This window comes from Mugil cephalus, chromosome 15 (assembly GCF_022458985.1).
Source record: "Mugil cephalus isolate CIBA_MC_2020 chromosome 15, CIBA_Mcephalus_1.1, whole genome shotgun sequence".
NCBI classification, from domain to species: domain Eukaryota; kingdom Metazoa; phylum Chordata; class Actinopteri; order Mugiliformes; family Mugilidae; genus Mugil; species Mugil cephalus.
In genome coordinates, this window is record NC_061784.1 from 25,106,045 (window position 1) to 25,126,482 (window position 20,438).

The following is a 20,438-nucleotide window of genomic DNA, read 5'->3' on the forward strand; positions in this document are numbered from 1 at the left end:
TCCTTCCCTCCCTCCCCCAGGGCCCCTCCCCCATCCTCCCCCGTGCTGTCTCCGTAGAGGATGTCCTCTGGGTTGGGGGCAGGGGGACAGAAGTCCTGGTCGGGGACAATCTGGTTGAAGACGAACTCAGCCTGAAACCAGAGACGATACATGAGACACGTCTAGAGACATGTCCTCTCCCACCCATCTGTCTCTGTCTCGCTCCTGTCCCCCAGTGTCTCACCTGTCTCACAGCCTGCTCGTGTCCCACTCGTCCATCTGGACCGGAGCAGACGTAGACGTTGGACGGGAGGTTGTGTCCTCCGTCCTCCAGCCCCGAACCGTCCACCATGTTGAAGTAGAGACACCAGAGGACGGAGGGACGGTTTGGTCCTGAGGACACAATCAGGACAAGGAGACATGAAAAGATGTGAGAGACATGAGGACAAGCTCCTGGTACGTCCAGGTGTCCTCACAAAAACCTATCGTTTCCCATCATGTCTCACCTTGGTCATGTGACTCAGGTTTGGAGAATATCCTGGTTACCAACGGCGACAGGTCCTCGTGGGCGGAGCCAACAGATGGACAGGTGAGATGAACCAGGTCTGAAACGTAAACAATAATCAGCTGATAGATGTTTATAATAATAATCAGCTGATCGATGTTTATAATAATAATCAGCTGATAGATGTTTATAATGATCAGCTGATAGATGTTTATAATGATCAGCTGACAGATGTTTATAATAATCAGCTGATAGATGTTTATAATAATCAGCTGATAGATGTTTATAATGATCAGCTGATAGATGTTTATAATAATAATCAGCTGATAGATGTTTATAATAATAATCAGCTGATAGATGTTTATAATGATCAGCTGATAGATGTTGGACTCACATGTCCCGGGGATGCAGGTCATGGTGGACGAACACAGCTCGATCATCTTCACCGCAGGACGCCCCTCTTCTGTTGGAGGGACGGTTACCATGGAAACCTGAGAGAGACAGATTGTTTGTTTGTTTGCTGGTTTGTTTATGGGCTGTTTGATTGACAGACGAGGAATCACCTGCTGCTCAGTGTCTGAGTGAAGGACGGATGAGTCTGTGATGAGGACGGCTCTGCTCGTCCACCTGGACACAAACGCTCATTAGTTACGTCCACAGGGGGACACGCCTCCTACACAAGGCTGCTGCTGATTGGCTGGCTCTCACCTGGTGGGCGTGGCCTGTTTCTTGTTGTCTGCCCCCAATGAACTGTCCTCCAGCACCACATGACTGCAGCTGATTCGCTGTCCTCGGCTGTCAATCACCGCCTTACACCTGGGGAGGAGGAGGAGGAGGAGGAGGAGGAGGAGGAGGAGGAGGAGGTGATGAAGAAAATTAGAGGAGGAATAGGAGGAGGAGATAAGGAGGAGGAGGAGGAGGAGGAGATGAAGAAGAGGAGGAGGTGATGAAGAAGAGGAGGAGGAGGTGATGAAGAAAATTAGAGGAGGAGTAGGAGGAGGTGATGAAGAAGAGGAGGAGGTGATGAAGAAGAGGAGGAGGAGATGAAGAAGAGGAGGAGGTCCCAGCCTCCCTCTGAGTGGACGCCTCCTCCTGTCCTACCTGTTGGTGTCTCTGTCCACCAGGAGACATGTGAGTGAGTGTCTCAGACAGTAGATTCCTCCGAACACGGCGCACATCCTGAAACAGGACACAGGTCACATGACCAGAGCAGCCACCACAGCCAATCACAGAGCTCCTCTCAGGCTCCTCCCCCTCCACATTAATTATTAATAGTAATAATATAGATACATGTCTCCAGATGTCTCTCGATGTGACCAGGACAAAGACCAGGACCAGGACCAGGACCAGGACAAAGACCAGGTCCAGGTCCAGGACAAAGACCAGGTCCAGATCCAGGACCAGGACCAGGACCAGGTCCAGGACCAGGACCAGGACCAGGACCAGGACCAGGACCAGGACAAAGACCAGGTCCAGGACCAGGACCAGGCCGGTGGTTCTTACCTACAGAAACACTGGGGAATCTCTCCAAGGCCGTAGACAGGAAACAGGAAGGGAGTGTTGCCATAGCGACCGAGGGAGCGCAGGAAGTGACGTGTGGAGGCGAGCCCCTCCTCTGTGGGCGTGTCCTCCGTTACCATAGCGATGGAGTGGAGCAGGAAGTGCTGCAGGTTGTCACCAAGCTGCTGGTCACGCAGGAACTCCAAATATGGCCGACCGTTGTAGGCTGGAAGGAGGGGGAGGGACATGACTCCATTACCCACAATGCCCTAAGGCTTGACATGTGAGACAGGTGGACAGGTGAGGGTGTCTCACCTTTCTGCTCCTCCGTCTCCTCCATACAGGAAGTCAGGAAACGCATCAACTTCCTCTTCTCAACCACAGTCAGCTGACGACTGGAAAACACATCAGCTCTGCTGCAGGGGACCTGGAGGACAGGGGGACAGGTGAGACACAGAGACAGGGGGGACAGGTGGGACACAGAGACAGGGGGGACAGGTGAGACACAGAGACAGGGAGACAGGTGAGACACAGAGACAGGGAGGACAGGTGGGACACAGAGACAGGGGGGACAGGTGAGACACAGAGACAGGGGGGACAGGTGAGACACAGAGACAGGGGGGACAGGGGGGACAGGTGAGACAGGTGAGACACAGAGACAGGGGGGACAGGTGAGACACAGAGACAGGGGGGACAGGTGAGACAGAGACCTGCTCCACGTTGCCATGGCGATAGGTGAGTATCCTGGTGACGTTCTTGAACTCTGCATAGCGACTGACACTGGATTTGATGAGAAGATCGACCAATGAGCCGCGAGAAAACATGAGCTGGAGGAAGAGGAGACAATCAATCAATCAATCAATCAATCAAACAATCAATCAAACAATCAATCAATCAATCAATCAACCAACCAACCACTAATCCGTCTCACCTTGGAGACCAGGTCTATGTTGAACCGGCGTCCTTCCTTCACCAGCTGAGCGTAGCTGATCTTCTTCCTGGTTGGCTGTGATTGGCTCACAGCAGCAGGGGGGTGTGGCCTGTCTGCCTCTGGCTGGGCGGCCTGTGATTGGATGAAACCTGAAGTGATTATTATTGATACGAAATGACTGAGCAGCATTAGATGATGATGATGATGATGATGATGATGATGATGATGGAGGATCAATACACCTGATGTTCTCTTCCTCACCTCCTCCTCCTCCTGCTCCTGCTCCTCCTGCTCCTCCTCCTGCTGCTGCTCCTCCTCTTCTCCTCCTGCTCCTGTTTCTTCTCCTCCTACAGAAACAAACTGATCATCACTCTGAGCTTCATCGCGTCCATGAATGAATGAGTATTTATTCCTTGTTTCTCTCAAACCTGTCGATTCTGTCTCTGAAGCTTCTTTCACTTCTTCAGGTTCTTTTTCTTCTTCTGTGGTGTTTGGTGCTGGATCAGAGCTCTGAGCTTCATCCTCCTCGTCTTCCTCACTGAGAACAAACATTAACACTCTTCAGACCTTCAGACCTGGGCCGGGAGGAGGAGGAGGAGGAGGAGGAAGAGGAAGAGGAGGAGGAGGAGGAGGAAGAGGAGGAGGAGGAGCAGGAGGAGGGAACCACCGTAGACCAGGTCCCAGGTAGAACTGGTAGAACTAGTCCATAATCATCCACGTGAAGGAGAGCAGAGGGGGCGGGGCTTACCTGGTGAAGCAGAACACCTGCAGGTTGCGGATGGAGGCGGAGTCTGAGCCCGTCAGGTGGATCAGCTCCTCCCCTTCCTCCACCAGGCTCGACCAATCCCGTCGCTCCTGGTCCTGAGGCTCCTCCTACCAGCCACAGCCCTCAGTCAGTGACCAGGTGAGAGAACAGATCTGACGTCACCTGTGGACTCACCTGCTGCTGCTGGATCCAGGTGAGGAGGCCGTTGAAGGTGAAGCTGGCCCAGTTGGCTGCGTAGTAACTTCTCCTGGACACACAACACAGACCTTTCACAATAAAAGCCTCCGCCACACACTTTACTGAGTGTGTGTCTGTTCATGACCTGATTTTCATGCAACAAACACCAAAACTAATTCCTTGTTTCTAAACTCAACCACAATAAACAACCAAGTCTTTTCTGACTCTTCATATTTAACATCCAAGCTGCCTGCATGGGGACTGGATTTGGCATCATATCACATCACATCACATCACATCATATCATATCATATCATATCATATCATATCATATCATATCATATCATATCATATCATATCATATCATATCATATCATATCACCACATTATTTAACTCTGTACATGTTCGTTCTTCTCACAGCTGTTTTATTTAAATTTCTGTTTCCTTTAAGTCTCTTCGTTCTGTTTCCATGGTGACGATGGAGACTCTGGATTCTGTGTCTGATCAGTAAATGAGACCAATGACTGGGTGATGAATGGGTGATGACTCAGTGATGAACGGGTGATGAATGGGTGATGAATGGGTGATGACTCAGTGATGAACGGGTGATGAATGGGTGATGAATGGGTGATGAATGGGTGATGAACGGGTGATGAATGGGTGATGAATGGGTGATGACTGGGTGATGACTCAGTGATGAATGGGTGATGAATGGGTGATGAATGAGTGATGACTGGGTGATGAATGGGTGATGAATGAGTGATGACTGGGTGATGAATGGGTGATGACTCAGTGATGAATGGGTGATGAATGGGTGATGACTGGATGATGACTCAGTGATGAATGGGTGATGAATGGGTGATGACTTAGTGATGAATGGGTGATGAATGAGTGATGACTGGGTGATGACTGGGTGATGAATGGGTGATGAGTATGTGATGAATGGGTGATGAATGGGTGATGACTAAGTGATGAATGAGTGATGACTGGGTGATGATTGGGTGATGAATGGGTGATGAACAGGTGATGAATGGGTGATGAATGGGTGATGACTCGGTGATGAATGGGTGATGAATGGGTGATGACTTAGTGATGAATGAGTGATGACTGGGTGATGAACGGGTGATGAATGGGTGATGACTGGGTGATGACTCAGTGATGAATGGGTGATGAATGGGTGATGAATGAGTGATGACTGGGTGATGAATGGGTGATGAATGAGTGATGACTGGGTGATGAATGGGTGATGACTCAGTGATGAATGGGTGATGAATGGGTGATGAGTATGTGATGAATGGGTGATGAATGGGTGATGACTGGATGATGACTCAGTGATGAATGGGTGATGAATGGGTGATGACTTAGTGATGAATGGGTGATGAATGAGTGATGACTGGGTGATGACTGGGTGATGAATGGGTGATGAATGGGTGATGAGTATGTGATGAATGGGTGATGAATGGGTGATGACTAAGTGATGAATGAGTGATGACTGGGTGATGATTGGGTGATGAATGGGTGATGAACAGGTGATGAATGGGTGATGAATGGGTGATGACTCGGTGATGAATGGGTGATGAATGGGTGATGACTTAGTGATGAATGAGTGATGACTGGGTGATGAATGGGTGATGACTGGGTGATGAATGGGTGATGAACAGGTGATGAATGGGTGATGAGTATGTGATGACTGGGTGATGACTGGGTGATGAATGGGTGATGACTCGGTGATGAATGGGTGATGACTCAGTGATGAATGGGTGATGAATGGGTGATGACTGGGTGATGACTCAGTGATGAATGGGTGATGACTCGGTGATGAATGGGTGATGAATGGGTGATGAATGGGTGATGACTCAGTGATGAATGGGTGATGAATGGGTGATGACTCGGTGATGAATGGGTGATGACTCAGTGATGAATGGGTGATGAATGGGTGATGAATGGGTGATGACGGGGTGATGACTCGGTGATGAATGGGTGATGAATGGGTGATGACTCAGTGATGAATGGGTGATGAATGGGTGATGAATGGGTGATGACGGGGTGATGACTCTGTGATGAATGGGTGATGAATGGGTGATGACTCGGTGATGAATGGGTGATGAATGGGTGATGACTCGGTGATGAATGGGTGATGAATGGGTGATGACTCAGTGATGAATGGGTGATGAATGGGTGATATCCAACCACTGCACCACAGGAAATGATTGAATTTGCCTTAATTAGTCAGAATATTCTTGATTTAGTCCTGGTCCGTGTAGTGACAGTGACCTCCTCCTCCACTAGGGGGCAGCGATGGATAATGAGCCATGAAACTCATTGTTTCATTGTTTATACTTTTTGTGACATTTTTATTTGGTGTTGTGGGATTTTTCTAATGGATGAACAGAACTCACCTGTCCAGGTGAAGAACTCTCTGTCCGACTCTGGAACAAGCTGCTGCCACCACCGACTCAGCCAGACCTCGACACAACGACAACACAAGGTCAGCACAACGACAACACAACGACAACACAAGGTCAGCACAACCTCAACACAACCACAACACAACATCAACAAAACATCAACACAACGACAGCACAACGTCAACACAGCGACAACACAACATCAACACAATGTCAACACAACACAACCACAACACAAGGTCAGCACAATGTCAGCACAACCTCAACACAACGACAACACAACGTCAACACAACGACAACACAACCTCAACACAATGACAACACAACGTCAGCACAACGTCAACACAACGACAACACAACGACAACACAACGTCAGCACAACGTCAACACAACGACAACACAACGTCAGCACAACTTCAACACAACGTCAACACAATGACAACACAAGGTCAGCACAACCTCAACACAACGTCAACACAACGTCAACACAACCTCAACACAACCACAACACAACATCAACAAAACATCAACACAACGACAACACAACGTCAGCACAACGACAACACAACGTCAGTACAACCGCAACACAACGACAACACAACGACAACAGAAGGTCAGCACAATGTCAGCACAACCTCAACACAACGACAACACAACGACAACACAACCTCAACACAACGACAACACAACCTCAACACAATGACAACACAACGTCAACACAACGACAACACAACGACAACACAACGTCAGCACAACGTCAACACAACGACAACACAACGTCAGCACAACCTCAACACAATGACAACACAACGTCAGCACAACGTCAACACAACCTCAACACAATGACAACACAAGGTCAGCACAACCTCAACACAACGACAACACAACCTCAACACAACGTCAGCACAACCTCAACACAACGACAACACAAGGTCAGCACAACGTCAACACAACATCAACACAACGACAACACAAGGTCAGCACAACGTCAACACAAACATCAACACAACGTCAACACAACATCAACACAACCTCAACACAAGGTCAACACAACGTCAACACAACGACAACACAAGGTCAGCACAACATCAACAAAACATCAACACAACGACAACACAACGTCAGCACAACCGCAACACGAGGTCAGCACAACCTCAACACAACGTCAGCACAACGTCAACACAACGACAACACAAGGTCAGCACAACGTCAACACAACGTCAACACAACATCAACACAACGACAACACAAGGTCAGCACAACGACAACACAAACATCAACACAACATCAACACAACCTCAACACAAGGTCAACACAACGTCAACACAACGACAACACAAACATCAACACAACATCAACACAAACATCAACACAACATCAACACAAACATCAGCACAACATCAACACAATGTTAACACAACATCAACACAACGACAACACAACAAAAACACAACGTCAACACACTAGACCACTTTTCGTACATAAAGTTTCCCCCCATGAGCTAAGTCTGTACATCTTTACACCATTTTCATTTGATTTTACTGCATTTTACTGCATTTTATTTTAATATAACTAAGCTACAGTGACTCAGCTATTTCTAAAAAAATCATGATTAAAGTCGCTTTGATTCAGTCTTTTCTTTCTTTCTCTTGTTTATTCTCTGAGGTGTTAGTTGTTGAGGAAGAAATTATCCAACAGATTAACACAATTACATGGATGCGTGTCATCACCACATAAATAAAAAAATAAATAAAAATAAATAAATAAATAAATAAAATAAATAGATTTCCTCTGAACATAAACGTGTGGATCAGCTGATTCTGATGATAAACTAATTCATATTTTCAGCATCAACATGAATATTAAACATCATTATTAATCTCACTCAAACCAACAAACTAAATCATTTAATGCCATTAATTATTATTATCATTATTATTATTACTATTATTATTATTGTGTCAAGCTAGCACAGTCCAGGCGTTAGCTGCTAGCCGCTCCCATTGTAAATGCATTGCCTGTTAGCTGTGAGCTAACGCCAGGGCTAACACACAGGTTCGGACCGATTTTAACGGGACCCCGGGATGTTTTGGACCGAACACGGACTCGAACCGGACGGGGACACGTTAAAGAATCAGGGGAACCGGATGAGAACATTTTAAATAACTCTGGTGTTTCGTACCTGTGCCTAAAATGACGACGTCAAATTCAGAAGGAAGGTCCTCGGCAGCCATTTTGTTAGCGGAGTCACGTGACTGGAGACAGCGAACTGATTGGTCAATGCTGGTCACGTGTCACACGAACGCAGTTATCTTTAAAATGTTGCTGGTTTGACTCAGCTAGAAGTTTTTGTGATTCGAGATGAACCGGATCCACAGACAGATGTCATTAGCTTGTTCTTAGCAAACTGACGTAACAAAGTTCCCTGAGAGCAATTGTTCAATTGAGGAGACATGAAAAGAGCCGTTGGTTTACTTAAAATAAAAAAGTAAAAAGGAGAGGTGAGGGTGAGGGTAGGAGGTGGTGATATTCAGGGAGCTGTTGGACAGAAGAAGATAAAAACATGGTCAATTCTCTTGCGGAAACACTTACTGGATTTCACAAAGAGAAAATCCTGAATTTTTAGACATCTCCATCGTGTCAACTACAAGCATGTTTACAAAAAACTGGATATTATGGACTGAATTCATCAAAATGAATTAAATATGCCGTTTAAGCTTGTGGCTGCACAATTAACTTGTAGGAATATGTAATGTAATATGTTAATCTTTTTAAAATATATATATATATTTATATTTTAGTTAAATTGCGTTCAGGTGACTCGTTCACCTCTCGTAACGTAATGTTGACACTAATAAAGATTTCCCCTTACTAATTTAAAGATGAAAAACATTTTCATGTGACATCAGTAGCAGGGTGGGCTGGGCTTGAAATTCAGCCGGGAGCTTGGTTTGGAAAGGCCTTTTGAAGGACACAAGTAGAACCGTAATTTAATTTAAACACAAATACTTCATTTCAACAAACAAAACTACTGTGTGTGTGAGAGGAAAATGTATTTGTTCAATCTACTGTATATACAAACTGCTGCTGCTCCTCCTGCTTTTCTCCTCTTTCTCTCCCTCCCTCTTTTTATTCTCCTCCTCCATCCATATCCAAAGCATCTGTGACTCAGACAACAGAAAAGCTTTTAAAACCTTTCATTTGTGCTCATTATTTAATGTATTTATTTGAATAATCCCCCTGGCTGTTGTTTGTTTGCTTGTACATTAATAACTGCCGTTGTACAATATGTTATTGTCAATACAGATTGAGAAAAAACAAACAAAGAAAAACTAGACTACGCAGGCTTTCGAATTTGTGTAAGCAAAGCAACACCCTTCCAACTCCACCTCTGATTGGCTAACCATGGAATTTTACTCAGCCTCAGCCAATCGTCATCATTTATGCGATGTCTCGAGCCCCCGACGTCACCAGGATTAAGGAGGAACAAGAAAAATCTTTGCCGCTCGGCTCAGAGAAACAAAACAAGCAGAGAAACTGAACAAGGAACAGAAATTTTAGTGTTTTGTGATGTTTTACCTTGAAATAACAGACCATATAGAACATAACATCACTATGTACATTGATAATATATAAACCATCGAACAGCTGCTTGAAGGACACTAATAAAAGTCCCTAAATATCTCTCCTCTCATCCATGACCCTTCTATCATTTCGTTCCTCTCTCTGAGGGTAAAGAAGAAGTGGAGATCTTCTTTCTTCTTCTATCTCCGTCAGCATATGTGGTCCTGACTCGGTCATGTCTGTTGTTGGACATGTGGTCCTGGTCTCTGAGCTTGATGTCTTCCCTGATGAACAGCTCCATGGTTTATTAAGAGATACCAGGACTCTCCAGAGTTTCTCTCTGTTCCAGTTCAGTGCATCTTTCTGCTCTTACAGGATCTTCTTTCAATCCTGAAGATCCTATGGATGTCGACCAGACTTTCCCACCCAGAACATCACATCCAACTTATTATCATTCGCAGTCTAACATGTTTGCTAAAATCCTTTTTTAAATCTTCCTCTGACAGAACAAGAAATCACCTTTAATCAATAATAATTATGTTGGATTAATAAAGCTTTGGAGAATAACATAACATAAGAACATAATATGCAATGACACATTGACTGGGTTAAGATTCACATTCAGCACATGATCAATAATATATATGATTGTTACATAGAAAATCTGCAGCTGATGGATAATTAACGATGGAAATCACTGAATAACACATTCCTTTTTGTTAACTGCTACTACTGTAGCCCCCACTGCAGCTCCAACTGGACCCCCAACGAGTCCAAAAGTGGCTCCAACAGCAACTTCTATTCCAATTCCAATTCCAATTCCAGCAGCAGCTCCAGCAACTCCAGCAGCTCCAGTAGCACTCATAAAGAGCTTGATGAACCTGTTGTCTCTCTCAGCTCGTCTTCTTGCTTCTTCAGGTGTCATGTTTGGATTTTCCTCCTGTAGTTTTTCCATCTCTTCTCTTATGGCTTTCTCAGCTTCTCTGAACATCTCATTGGTGTAGTATCTTCCTCCATTTCTCTGAACCATTTTGTTGATCTTCTTCAGCAGATCTTTGACCTGAGATGGATCTTTATCTCTGTTGTTGAACACATGAAATCTTCCTTCACACTCACTGATGAAGTCACTGAGAGCTTTGTTTCCTTTAATCACATCTTCCATAGAGTCTCCATCTGCCTCCAGATCGTCTCCATGAGTGAACAAGACCATCGTGTAACGAGCTGCTTCTTCTCCAAAGATCTCCTTGATGATTTTCACTGTTTTCTGTTCTTCTTCTGTGAATCTGATTGGACTGATCACCACCAGGAACACATGAGGACCAGGAGCAGAGAAAGAGATGCATCTACCAACCTCTCTCTTCACTTCATCTTCAGATAATCTGGTGTCAAACAGACCTGGAGTATCAACCACAGCCAGGATCTGACCATCAAACAAGGTTGTTTCTTTCTGACACTCTAAAGGTATGCCAGAAACACACACCTTTGCTTTAAAAGATCTTCCTCCTAAGATGGTGTTTCCTGATGCACTTTTACCAGATCCAGTTTTTCCAACTAGAACCATCCTGAGGTCTGGTTCGTCTGGCTCTGTTAGAAAATATCACAGCATGTTAATGATGGAATAAAGAGCACAATAAGCATGTGTTTAAATAAAACAACTTCAGTGTGAGCTTCGTTTAGTCATTTCAAGATCAAACAGTAACAGTCTACCAGTGATGGGAGTAACGGCGTTAAAATAAACGGCGTTACTTTTTTCAGTAACAGGGTAATTAACTAATCACTGTTTCCATCCTTATAACGCCGTCTCCGTTACTGAAAATTAAATGGGGCGCGTTTTTTTCTCAGTTACGGGAGCCGAGAGGAGGGAGGGGCCAAACAACTGCGTAGGTGATGGTGATTGGCTAAGGTGCAGCAGACTTTCACAATAAGCCAATCACAGGCAGAGTTCAGTTTATACACAAATCACACCCAACCAGCAGAGGGAAACAGCAGCGATGCTGAATGAGGAGGAAAAGCTGCAGCCGTCACCGGTTGGACCGGGTCGACACGGGTTTTTCTCTCTGACTCGTATCTGCCTGTTACATTATGACTCTACTTCCTGACAGACTGGATCATTGTAGAAGCTCCAGCTCTAAAACAAGTTGTGATCTTCTCCCATAAAGACTGATCTCTGAAGGACACAGATCGTTGATCCTTTGTTTTTTCAATCAAACTAATGAAATGTGTTGTTACACGATGTTTAACACAGTGACTGTGTTTCTATCCAGCTTGTATAGTGATCTCCCACTTTAACCATCATGGCAGCGCTCTGCATCCAAGGAAAAGAGGAGATTTGGAGGCAGATATCGGGCTCTGTGCAGGACACAGTGATTTATTCTAATATCAGCCTTTAGAAAGAGCAGAGGTTTGACGGGTCCATTCTTCAGGTCATCAACAAACTGAAACTTTATCTGTAATGTACACGATGACGTATGAGGGAGGAACAAACAGGCAGCAGCTCTCACAGGTGGAGGTCCGACCCGGGACTTTGGATGTGAAAGCGGTTTATGTTGATTAGTTGGAGTCCGAGGGGAAATAATTATTAAAAGTTCTGTGTAAATACGTGTCTATACAATTATATATGCAACTGACTGAAACCTGCTAAGAAAAAATACAAATTATTAGACACATTTAAACTTTAAAAAAAGAGTAACAATAATTACTTTCCCTGGTAACTAGTTACTTTTATAGTGGAGTAATTCAGTTACTAACTCAGTTACTTTTTGGGAGAAGCAACTAGTAACTATAACTAATTACTTTTTAAAGTAATGTGTCCAACACTGCTGTCTACTGAGATACATCAAAGTGATGAACTCTGATCTGTGATATGATTTTATAGACATGATCGCCTTTTCTGAGGAGCATGATCTGCATGATTATGTATTTATGTATTAATCCTAGACCTAAGCTAAGCTTTACTTACTCTTAGTCTTGCTCATCCAGACTGGAAAACACAAAAACCAGTTCTCTTTGTTGTGGTGTGTCGCCCACCTGCTCCTTACTCTGAGTTTTTATCTGAATTCTCTGAGTTTCTCTGTGATTTAGTGCTTAGAACAGATAAAGTCATTATAGTAGGTGACTTTAACATCCATGTTGATGTTGGCAGTGACAGTCTTAGCTCTTCATTTATGTCATTATTAGACTCAGTTGGCTTTTCTCAGAATGTAAATGGTTCAACTCACTGTTTCAATCACACCTTAGATCTTGTACTAACTTATGGCATAGAAACTGAAGGTCTAACCGTATATTCTCACAACCCTCTATTGTCCCATCATTCTCTTTAACATTTGCATTTACTATAAGTAATTACACAGAAATTGTAAAGACATTTCGTTATGGTAGACACTTATCTGATGATGCTGTAACTAGATATAAGGAATTAATAACTTCAGTATTTACCTCAGTGCCTTATGTTAGTGATGTGGATGTCAGCAACCACAATCTAACTCCATCACAAATAGATTATTTTGTTGACAGTACGACAGCATCACTTAGTACAACTCTAAATCTAGTTGCTCCTCTTAAAAAGAAGGTGGTAAATGGAAGGAGGGAAGCTCCATGGTATAATTCACAGAAGAACAGTTCGAAAGCTGGAAAGAATTTGTCATTCCACTAGTTCTGAAGAAGCTCACATAGCCTGGAAAGATAGTTTAACAACTTATAAAAAAAACTCTCCGTAAGATTAGAACAGCGTATTATTCTTCATTAATAGAAGAAAACAAGAACAACCCCAGATTTCTTTTCAGCTGTAGCCAGGCTGACAAAGAGTCACAGCTCTGTTGAGCATCTATTCCTTCAGACCTCAGCAGTAATGACTTCATGAGCTTCTTCTCTGATAAAATTGTTGCATTAGAGATAAAATTCATAGCATCCTTCCATCTGTCAAAGATGTAAGTACAGTGGCATTAGAAACCTCTGTAGGACCGAGTCAGTATTTGGATTCTTTCTCTGTAATTGATCTTCCTGAGCTCACTTCAGTTATTACAGCATCTAAACCATCAACTTGTCTTCTAGACCCCATCCCAACTAAGTTGCTCAAGGAGGTTATTCCATTCATTAATACCTCTATATTAAATCAGATAAACTTATCTTTATTAACAGGATATGTGCCCCAGTCTTTTAAAACTGCTGTAATTAAACAATTACTTAAAAAAAACCCACTCTTGACCCAGATGTTTTAGCCAACTATAGGCCAATTTCCAACCTTCCCTTTATCTCTAAAGTTTTATAAAGGGTTGTTGTCAATCAGTTGGTTGATCATTTAAACAGGAATGGTTTGTTAGAAGGTTTTAGAGCTCATCATAGTACAGAAACAGCTCTGGTTAAAGTTACCAATGATCTCCTCATGGCTTCAGACGATGGACTTGTCTCTATACTTGTCCTGCTAGATCTCAGTGCTACATTTGACACTATTGATCACAGTATTCTACTGCAGAGACTTGAAAGTGTGATCAAGATTACGGGAACTGCACTAGACTGGTTTGAATCATATCTGTCAGACAGATTCCAGTTTGTCCATGTAAACAACAACTCTTCTATATATACCAAAGTAAGCTATGGGGTTCCTCAGGGTTCTGTGCTAGGACCAATATTATTCACATTATACATGCTTCCCTTAGGCAATATTATTAGAAAGCACGGCATAAACTTCCATTGCTACGCAGATGATACCCAGCTATATTTATCCATGAAACCAGATGAAACTAATCCACTGGTTAAACTCCAAGCGCCTTAAAGACATAAAAGCCTGGATGACCTGTAACTTTCTACTTTTAAACTCAGACAAAACAGAAGTTATTGTATTTGGCTCTAAACATGTCAGAGATTCATTATCTAATCATCTAATGGGATTAAGCAAGGCCACCCTCCAAAACAATGGAACAACTGAGTGTCTCGTCTCATCTCATCTTTTACTCTTATCCTCACTAGGGGTCACTATGGGGGCTGCTGGAGTCTATCCCAGCTGTCATTGGATGAGGGGGGGTCCCCCCTGGACAGGTCTCCAGTCTATCTCAGGACTAACACAGAGACGAACAACCATTCACACCTATGGTCAATTTAGAGTCACCAATCAGCCTAACGAGCAGGTCTTTGGAGGGGGTGGAGACCGGAGAACCCGGAGAAAACCACAGGGAGAACATGCAAACTCCACCCAGATTTATTTACTAAATATGTTCAATTCAGAGACCAATATCTTCTCACCAATTTCTTATCAATAATAAGTTCTACTTCGACATGACAACCCCTCTGAGTGACCACCAGAGGGAGCAACAGGCCATGAGATGACAGACTGTGCTCCACTGACCAAAGTCCATATCATCAGGGAAGTGAGATATACATCTACACCTGCTCTGACTTTGCTTTGTAACAGACGCTGATGCACAAAGGCTCTTTATATCAGCTATTTAAATGCTTGAGGAAAACAGAGATTAAACAGTATGTATGGATGCACGACATGCTCGGTGCAATACAGGTGGTTATAAGGTCAATAATAAAAAGCTCAGAGGCCTACAACAGGGTAGCCAGCCTCGACATCCCTATTCTACGGGTGCAACAGGTCATATGAAACATCTTCAAGAACTGGATTGGAATGTTAAATATACAAACATTTTAATGTCAAGTTAAAATATGTACAATCTGAATCTATAAACTTATCCTATGAACTTTCTAGGTCAGATATAACAGGTGCTTCACTCAGTAAAACATGGTGTAAACAGTGTAATATGTTTGAGTCAAAGATAACGTTTAATTTGATTAGAAAAAAAAAAAAACCTCAATGTACATACCAAGCACAGCGTATTTAGACATGTTTGCTTTGTCAGGGAGTGGTTCAGTGAAGTCTGACTCTGTCAACTTCCTCATGAAGTGAATACTTTCAGTTTCATCTGAGTTCTGGTTTATTGTGTCATTCTAAACTCCACCTCTTTGTGTTGATACGCAAAGAACTGATCCAAAGTCAATGAGAGACATTTACAGACTCCTAACATCACTTCAGCTATGATCAGAAGCTTTGACCTGTTGTGTCCAGGGGCGTCACTAGGTTTTAAGGACGGGGGAGGCTCAGCCCCCAGGAGGTACACAGGATGTGATGTGCAAATGAAGCACGAGCACAACATTTTACAAAGAGCTAACAAAGACTGAGAATTTATTTATTATTATTTCAGTTGTTTCACGTTGCGACAATAATCACAGAAACACAGCTGATGCTTCAGAAGGAAGTAATTTTTATAGAGCAAAAAACAAAAACACAAGTATATACAAAATAGTGCAAAGAAGGTACTATTTATAAAATATACAGCTGTAGTTGAAGTACTAATACTATATATATATATATATATGGAAAATATACAAAATTATAAATAATTCAGTCTTAGATAGATAGATTACTTTATAACTTTATTCATCCTTGAAGGGAAATTAGATAAAATGAGGAACTCTTCACGAATTTGCGTGTCATCATATCTCGTCCAATCAGAGCGCCGGATTGTTCCAGTATTTTTCCCTCCATTGTCACTCGCGGTGAACTTGAATGGCGACCCAGTCGGTGAGTACAGTATAGGTTAGTATCTAACGAAATAACCGTGTATAACGGATTAAACTCCGTATTTCTGGTTGACACTAGGTTTCCTACATAAATGCTTATGTTTGTTTTACTCCGCGCTCCGAAATGGCTATTTGACGATGCTAAGCTAACGTCGTAGTGTCGGAGTTTTAGTCTTTAAAGTGTCAATATTCGCATTTGAAGTGATAATAAATCCACGCATATGCACTCTTTGTCGTCGAGTTGTGCTAAACCAGTCAACGTGTTCCGTTTAACCTTGTCCGATGTACAGCTGCCAGTTCCCGCCTGTACTCACGTACAAGTAAGAGACAAGAGTTACAAACAAGATGCAACTTAATCTTTGATGTGTTTCCGTGCTGACTGGAATGTGTTGCTGTTGCAGGCTGTCCTGTGACCGGAGGGTGTTGTCCAGCTGAGGTCGCGCACTCTTGAGACCGGCTTTACACCCTGCGGGAGCAGCATTCAGAGGCCTGGATGTGGAGAGTGATCCAGTACCTCGGCGTCTGCGAGCACTTCCTGGCTTTGAGGGGGCGTCTCCACCACCACCCCCGATGCCTCCTGTACCCCAGCCACACTGGCTGTTACCCGTGTACAGCTTCAACGTGCTGTCACGGCTGAAGGAATACAAAGCCAGGATCACTTCCACCTTCAGATCAATCCGACAGCGACCGCCTGGGCTACCAACGTTGGTAACGAGCACGGGCAGGTCCTCATGAGCGTCCTCACCTGCTCCGAGGGCTCCGAGGGCCTGTCCTGGATGGCGGCCGGACTAGTGAGGCGGTACCAACTTGCCGGGTACCTCCCTCCAGCTCATCTACGTGAACCACGACTGCTGCAACAAGGACGGCGCATTGAAGACGGCTGCGTTGTTTAAAGTACAACACTGACATTATTGTTATTGTTTATATTATTTCACATATTGTTATATCGTTATTATTATTATTATTTTTATTGTTATTTAACACAGCCACAGTAGCAAAGAACGCTTGAGATTGTGAAAACTAAAGCAGACTGTATCTCTCGTCACAGGGGTGGGGGCAGCTTGTGGTGCAGCTCAACATCTGGCACCTGATGCGGCGCTTCGCATCGGGTGTCACCACGGAGAGCCACACTCTGTACCCCACCTTCATGAGGCAGCTGTCTCACTGCATCCGGGAAGTGGATTCCACGGATGCACGCCGCCTTGTGACAGCCAAGCGGTCCGAGCTGGAGGGGAAGCACGGGATGGTCAACCTGACAGACGCCGACCTGATCAGGAGGATCTCCAGGAGGGAGTGGCAGCTCCACTGTCGTCGCAGGACGTGCGGGGGAAAGGACACCGCGTTCCTGCTCCAAGACCTCCTGGACACCTTCGGTGGTCCGGCAGGACAGGACACCATGAACATCCCGTTGCTCAACGCTCTCCACATCCAGGACATCTGGGAGACGCAGAGGTGCCACCGTGCAGCTGTACACCAAGACCGTATGTTTTCACAGATGATGCTGATGTAAATCTGTCTCCGAGTGCCAACGCCACACACTTCCAGGCGTTCCTGGTCGATGGACTGGTCAGGTGGAATGAGGACCGAGTGGCAGCAGCTGCACCGCCGGTTGCAGATGAGGATCAAATGGCGTCTGTGCACTCATAATGTGGTCGCCTCAAGCACGTCCTTAACCAGAAGAGCCAACGGGTGCTTGGCCTTCAGATGGTTAAGGACGTGACTCAGCCTGCTGCGTACACAGGTAGGTGATGTGAAAACATGCACACTTTGTCGTGAGTTGTTGTGGTGCTTTAAATTGACCCTTCGCTCTCTTTCTGCCATGCCACAGGGGAGCTCGTCGGGGTGGAGTACCTGTACCAGCAGACTGGGAGAGTGCTTGAGGTCACAGCCTGGACCCTGACACTCAGGACAAGACTGCTGCCGTGGAAGAGCTCGAGGAGGTGGACGAGGGTATTGAGGAGGACGTGGAGGACCCCACCGTCTACGTGCCAAATGCCCTCTCCACTGGATCGAAGGCAGCAGCTCGGTCAGGTGATCAGCTGATTGCACCCAGGTCTCAGACATCGGTTCCAGCCGGAACTCTGAGGTAATTTCACTCGCTCCAAAATTGTCAGTAGTCAACAGTAATGTAAGGGTGCAAGAATTACAGTGCTTATCTTTTCATTTCAATAAATCATTTACACATTTTTTTTGGTTGTTTTCCTAATCCTATTGTCCCATCTCTTTTTCTCCTGTTCGTTTGTTTATTTTCAGGAGGAAAGCCCCAGAAGGCTCCTGACCTCCACCAGTGCCTTGGCCAGCTTCAGGACGTGCTGATATCCTGGCTGGCCATCGGGACACTCGATTTCCTCCTCAAAATAAACAAACGAACGGGAGAAACAGCGGGTTGTCTACCCTTCCAGACACCGGGAGAGGCAGCCCAAGGGGCGGTTCAAGGCAGCGAAGGGGAACAGCACCTCCTGCCCTGGAAAGGAGAGTCTCCAATGGTAAAAACCTGCAGAATTTCTATCATTCAATTCAACTACATACAGAACGCTCAGGAAAGAATATTCTTTCTTAGATTACATTTGTTCCCATAACAGTCTAATTTCAAAAGGTCTCTTTTTACAATATGACATTTCTATCCTGCAAATATGTCCTGTTCTCTGCACGACTGTCTTCCAGCTGCCTTCTTGGAACGCACTCGGGCGCTGCAACGTGGCCTCACGCCAGCCGCCTGGTGGAGGCAAGAAGTATAGACTGCAACCAAAAAGTAACTAACAGTTATGTTCAATTGCAAACAAATGAATAAATACCAACACAATAATAAGTAACGAAGGCACACAAACTAAATACAGACTTACTGCCTGTTAATTGATAATTGTAGTAGTAATTACCTGACAATGAGCACCTTTACAACAAAAGTCCACTGTTTCTGACAAATTATTAGGTCTTTGAGATCTGATTGTAAGAAAATACAGTCAAACTTATTACATGCCTTACTGCATTCGATGAACACACGTTTCACAATTAAGTCCAGGCGGCACAATGGGCAGGTTTTTGCCCGCACATCCAGTTGTAGAGCGTGTTCAAGTCCGTGGTACAGGAACAGACTGTATGTATGTATATACGGACTCCCACTGCTCTCTCCACTCTGTACCGACACACTCTGGCCCTGGAGGGCGAATGGGGGATTGGTCAGGGGTCACAGGTCGCTTACACAATTATGTAAACAAGCTCTCTGGTCCAGCGTTTGTGGGTTAGGGTGGGACAACTGTGGGACAGTGGGACAACACATGCTTGTTGTTGACAGCAGAGACTTGTATTTTTCCTCAAACAATAAAATGTCTAAGAAAAAAAAAAATACAAACAAACAAGTGTGCTCTGTGTTCAAGTAAATATATGGAAAATGAGAACCAGATATATCTCTATTTGCACATCTACCACCAGGAAGACAACAGACAGTGTCAACAGCAGTTACCAAACCGCCCACAATTGTTCCCACGGGGCCTCGAACCGGCGACCTCCTGATTGACAGGGTGAGACAGCTGACCTCCCCTGACCTCCCCTGACCACCACACTGTGTTGTACTGTCCAACACGAGAAAGACGCCGCAGCTCCGCCGGTTTTCTCCCTCGTCCCGTTTGGTAATAAACGGACCCGGCTGTGAGGTGCCCAAACCGTAAACAATCTAAAGGTAATCCACAAAGAAATAAATCCACCGCTGCAGTTTAGAAAAACCTGCCAAACGCCAACTCTCCCTCACTCTCACACCCCCTTTTCCCTGCACGTCACTTCCCCTTTTAAACCCTGCAGTTCACACATCATGTACACAAAAAAACAAAACAACAAACATTCATTCATACTTTACAGGTCCTAACGAACCCATGCACAAACAGTAAACAGTAACTGATCATTTTCCTGGCCAGAACACAATATTGGTAGAAAAAAACAGCAAAACAGATCCCACTCCCACGCCAGTAATCCTACGACCAGGTAGAAATTAGCGGATCACTAATCTAAACCAGGTCCTCAGCAGCAAAGTGTAC

At 44.6% G+C, this 20,438-nt stretch overlaps 2 protein-coding genes across 2 annotated transcripts in view; both read right to left on the bottom strand.

Annotated features, from left to right (window-relative positions):
- The window catches only part of chm (CHM Rab escort protein), an 8,770-nt gene extending 217 nt beyond the window's left edge, over window positions 1-8,553 (bottom strand). The window contains exons 1-17 of the mRNA XM_047607571.1: window positions 8,450-8,553; window positions 6,259-6,325; window positions 3,856-3,928; window positions 3,664-3,788; window positions 3,344-3,453; window positions 3,177-3,262; window positions 2,916-3,047; window positions 2,695-2,811; window positions 2,300-2,411; window positions 1,988-2,210; window positions 1,586-1,663; window positions 1,193-1,300; window positions 1,048-1,111; window positions 879-975; window positions 486-584; window positions 224-372; window positions 1-131 (exon numbers count right to left, since the gene is read on the bottom strand). The exon at window positions 1-131 is cut by the window's left edge and continues 217 nt beyond it. Of these exons, the coding sequence (XP_047463527.1) occupies window positions 1-131; window positions 224-372; window positions 486-584; window positions 879-975; window positions 1,048-1,111; window positions 1,193-1,300; window positions 1,586-1,663; window positions 1,988-2,210; window positions 2,300-2,411; window positions 2,695-2,811; window positions 2,916-3,047; window positions 3,177-3,262; window positions 3,344-3,453; window positions 3,664-3,788; window positions 3,856-3,928; window positions 6,259-6,325; window positions 8,450-8,501 (1,823 nt within the window). The 5' untranslated portion in view covers window positions 8,502-8,553. The remainder of the gene's footprint in view (window positions 132-223; window positions 373-485; window positions 585-878; window positions 976-1,047; window positions 1,112-1,192; window positions 1,301-1,585; window positions 1,664-1,987; window positions 2,211-2,299; window positions 2,412-2,694; window positions 2,812-2,915; window positions 3,048-3,176; window positions 3,263-3,343; window positions 3,454-3,663; window positions 3,789-3,855; window positions 3,929-6,258; window positions 6,326-8,449) is intronic.
- Window positions 8,554-9,805: 1,252 nt separating this feature from the next.
- Window positions 9,806-15,721, bottom strand: LOC125021524 (GTPase IMAP family member 9-like). Its single transcript, XM_047607634.1, has 2 exons — window positions 15,654-15,721; window positions 9,806-11,415 (listed from the first exon to the last, which is right to left on the bottom strand). The coding sequence occupies exons 1-2, from the start codon at window positions 15,673-15,675 to the stop codon at window positions 10,526-10,528; spliced, it is 912 nt and encodes a 303-aa protein (XP_047463590.1). The 5' UTR covers window positions 15,676-15,721; the 3' UTR covers window positions 9,806-10,525.
- Window positions 15,722-20,438: the final 4,717 nt, after the last annotated feature.

Bases quoted from the DNA above. Each gene is read 5' to 3' on its own strand.
- LOC125021524 (XM_047607634.1), bottom strand. From the start codon at position 15,675: ATGTCTAAATACGCTGTGCTTG. The intron at 11,416-15,653 runs GTATGTACATTG...ATTTTCTAACAG, and splicing joins GTCTAAATACGCTGTGCTTG to AGCCAGACGAACCAGACCTC.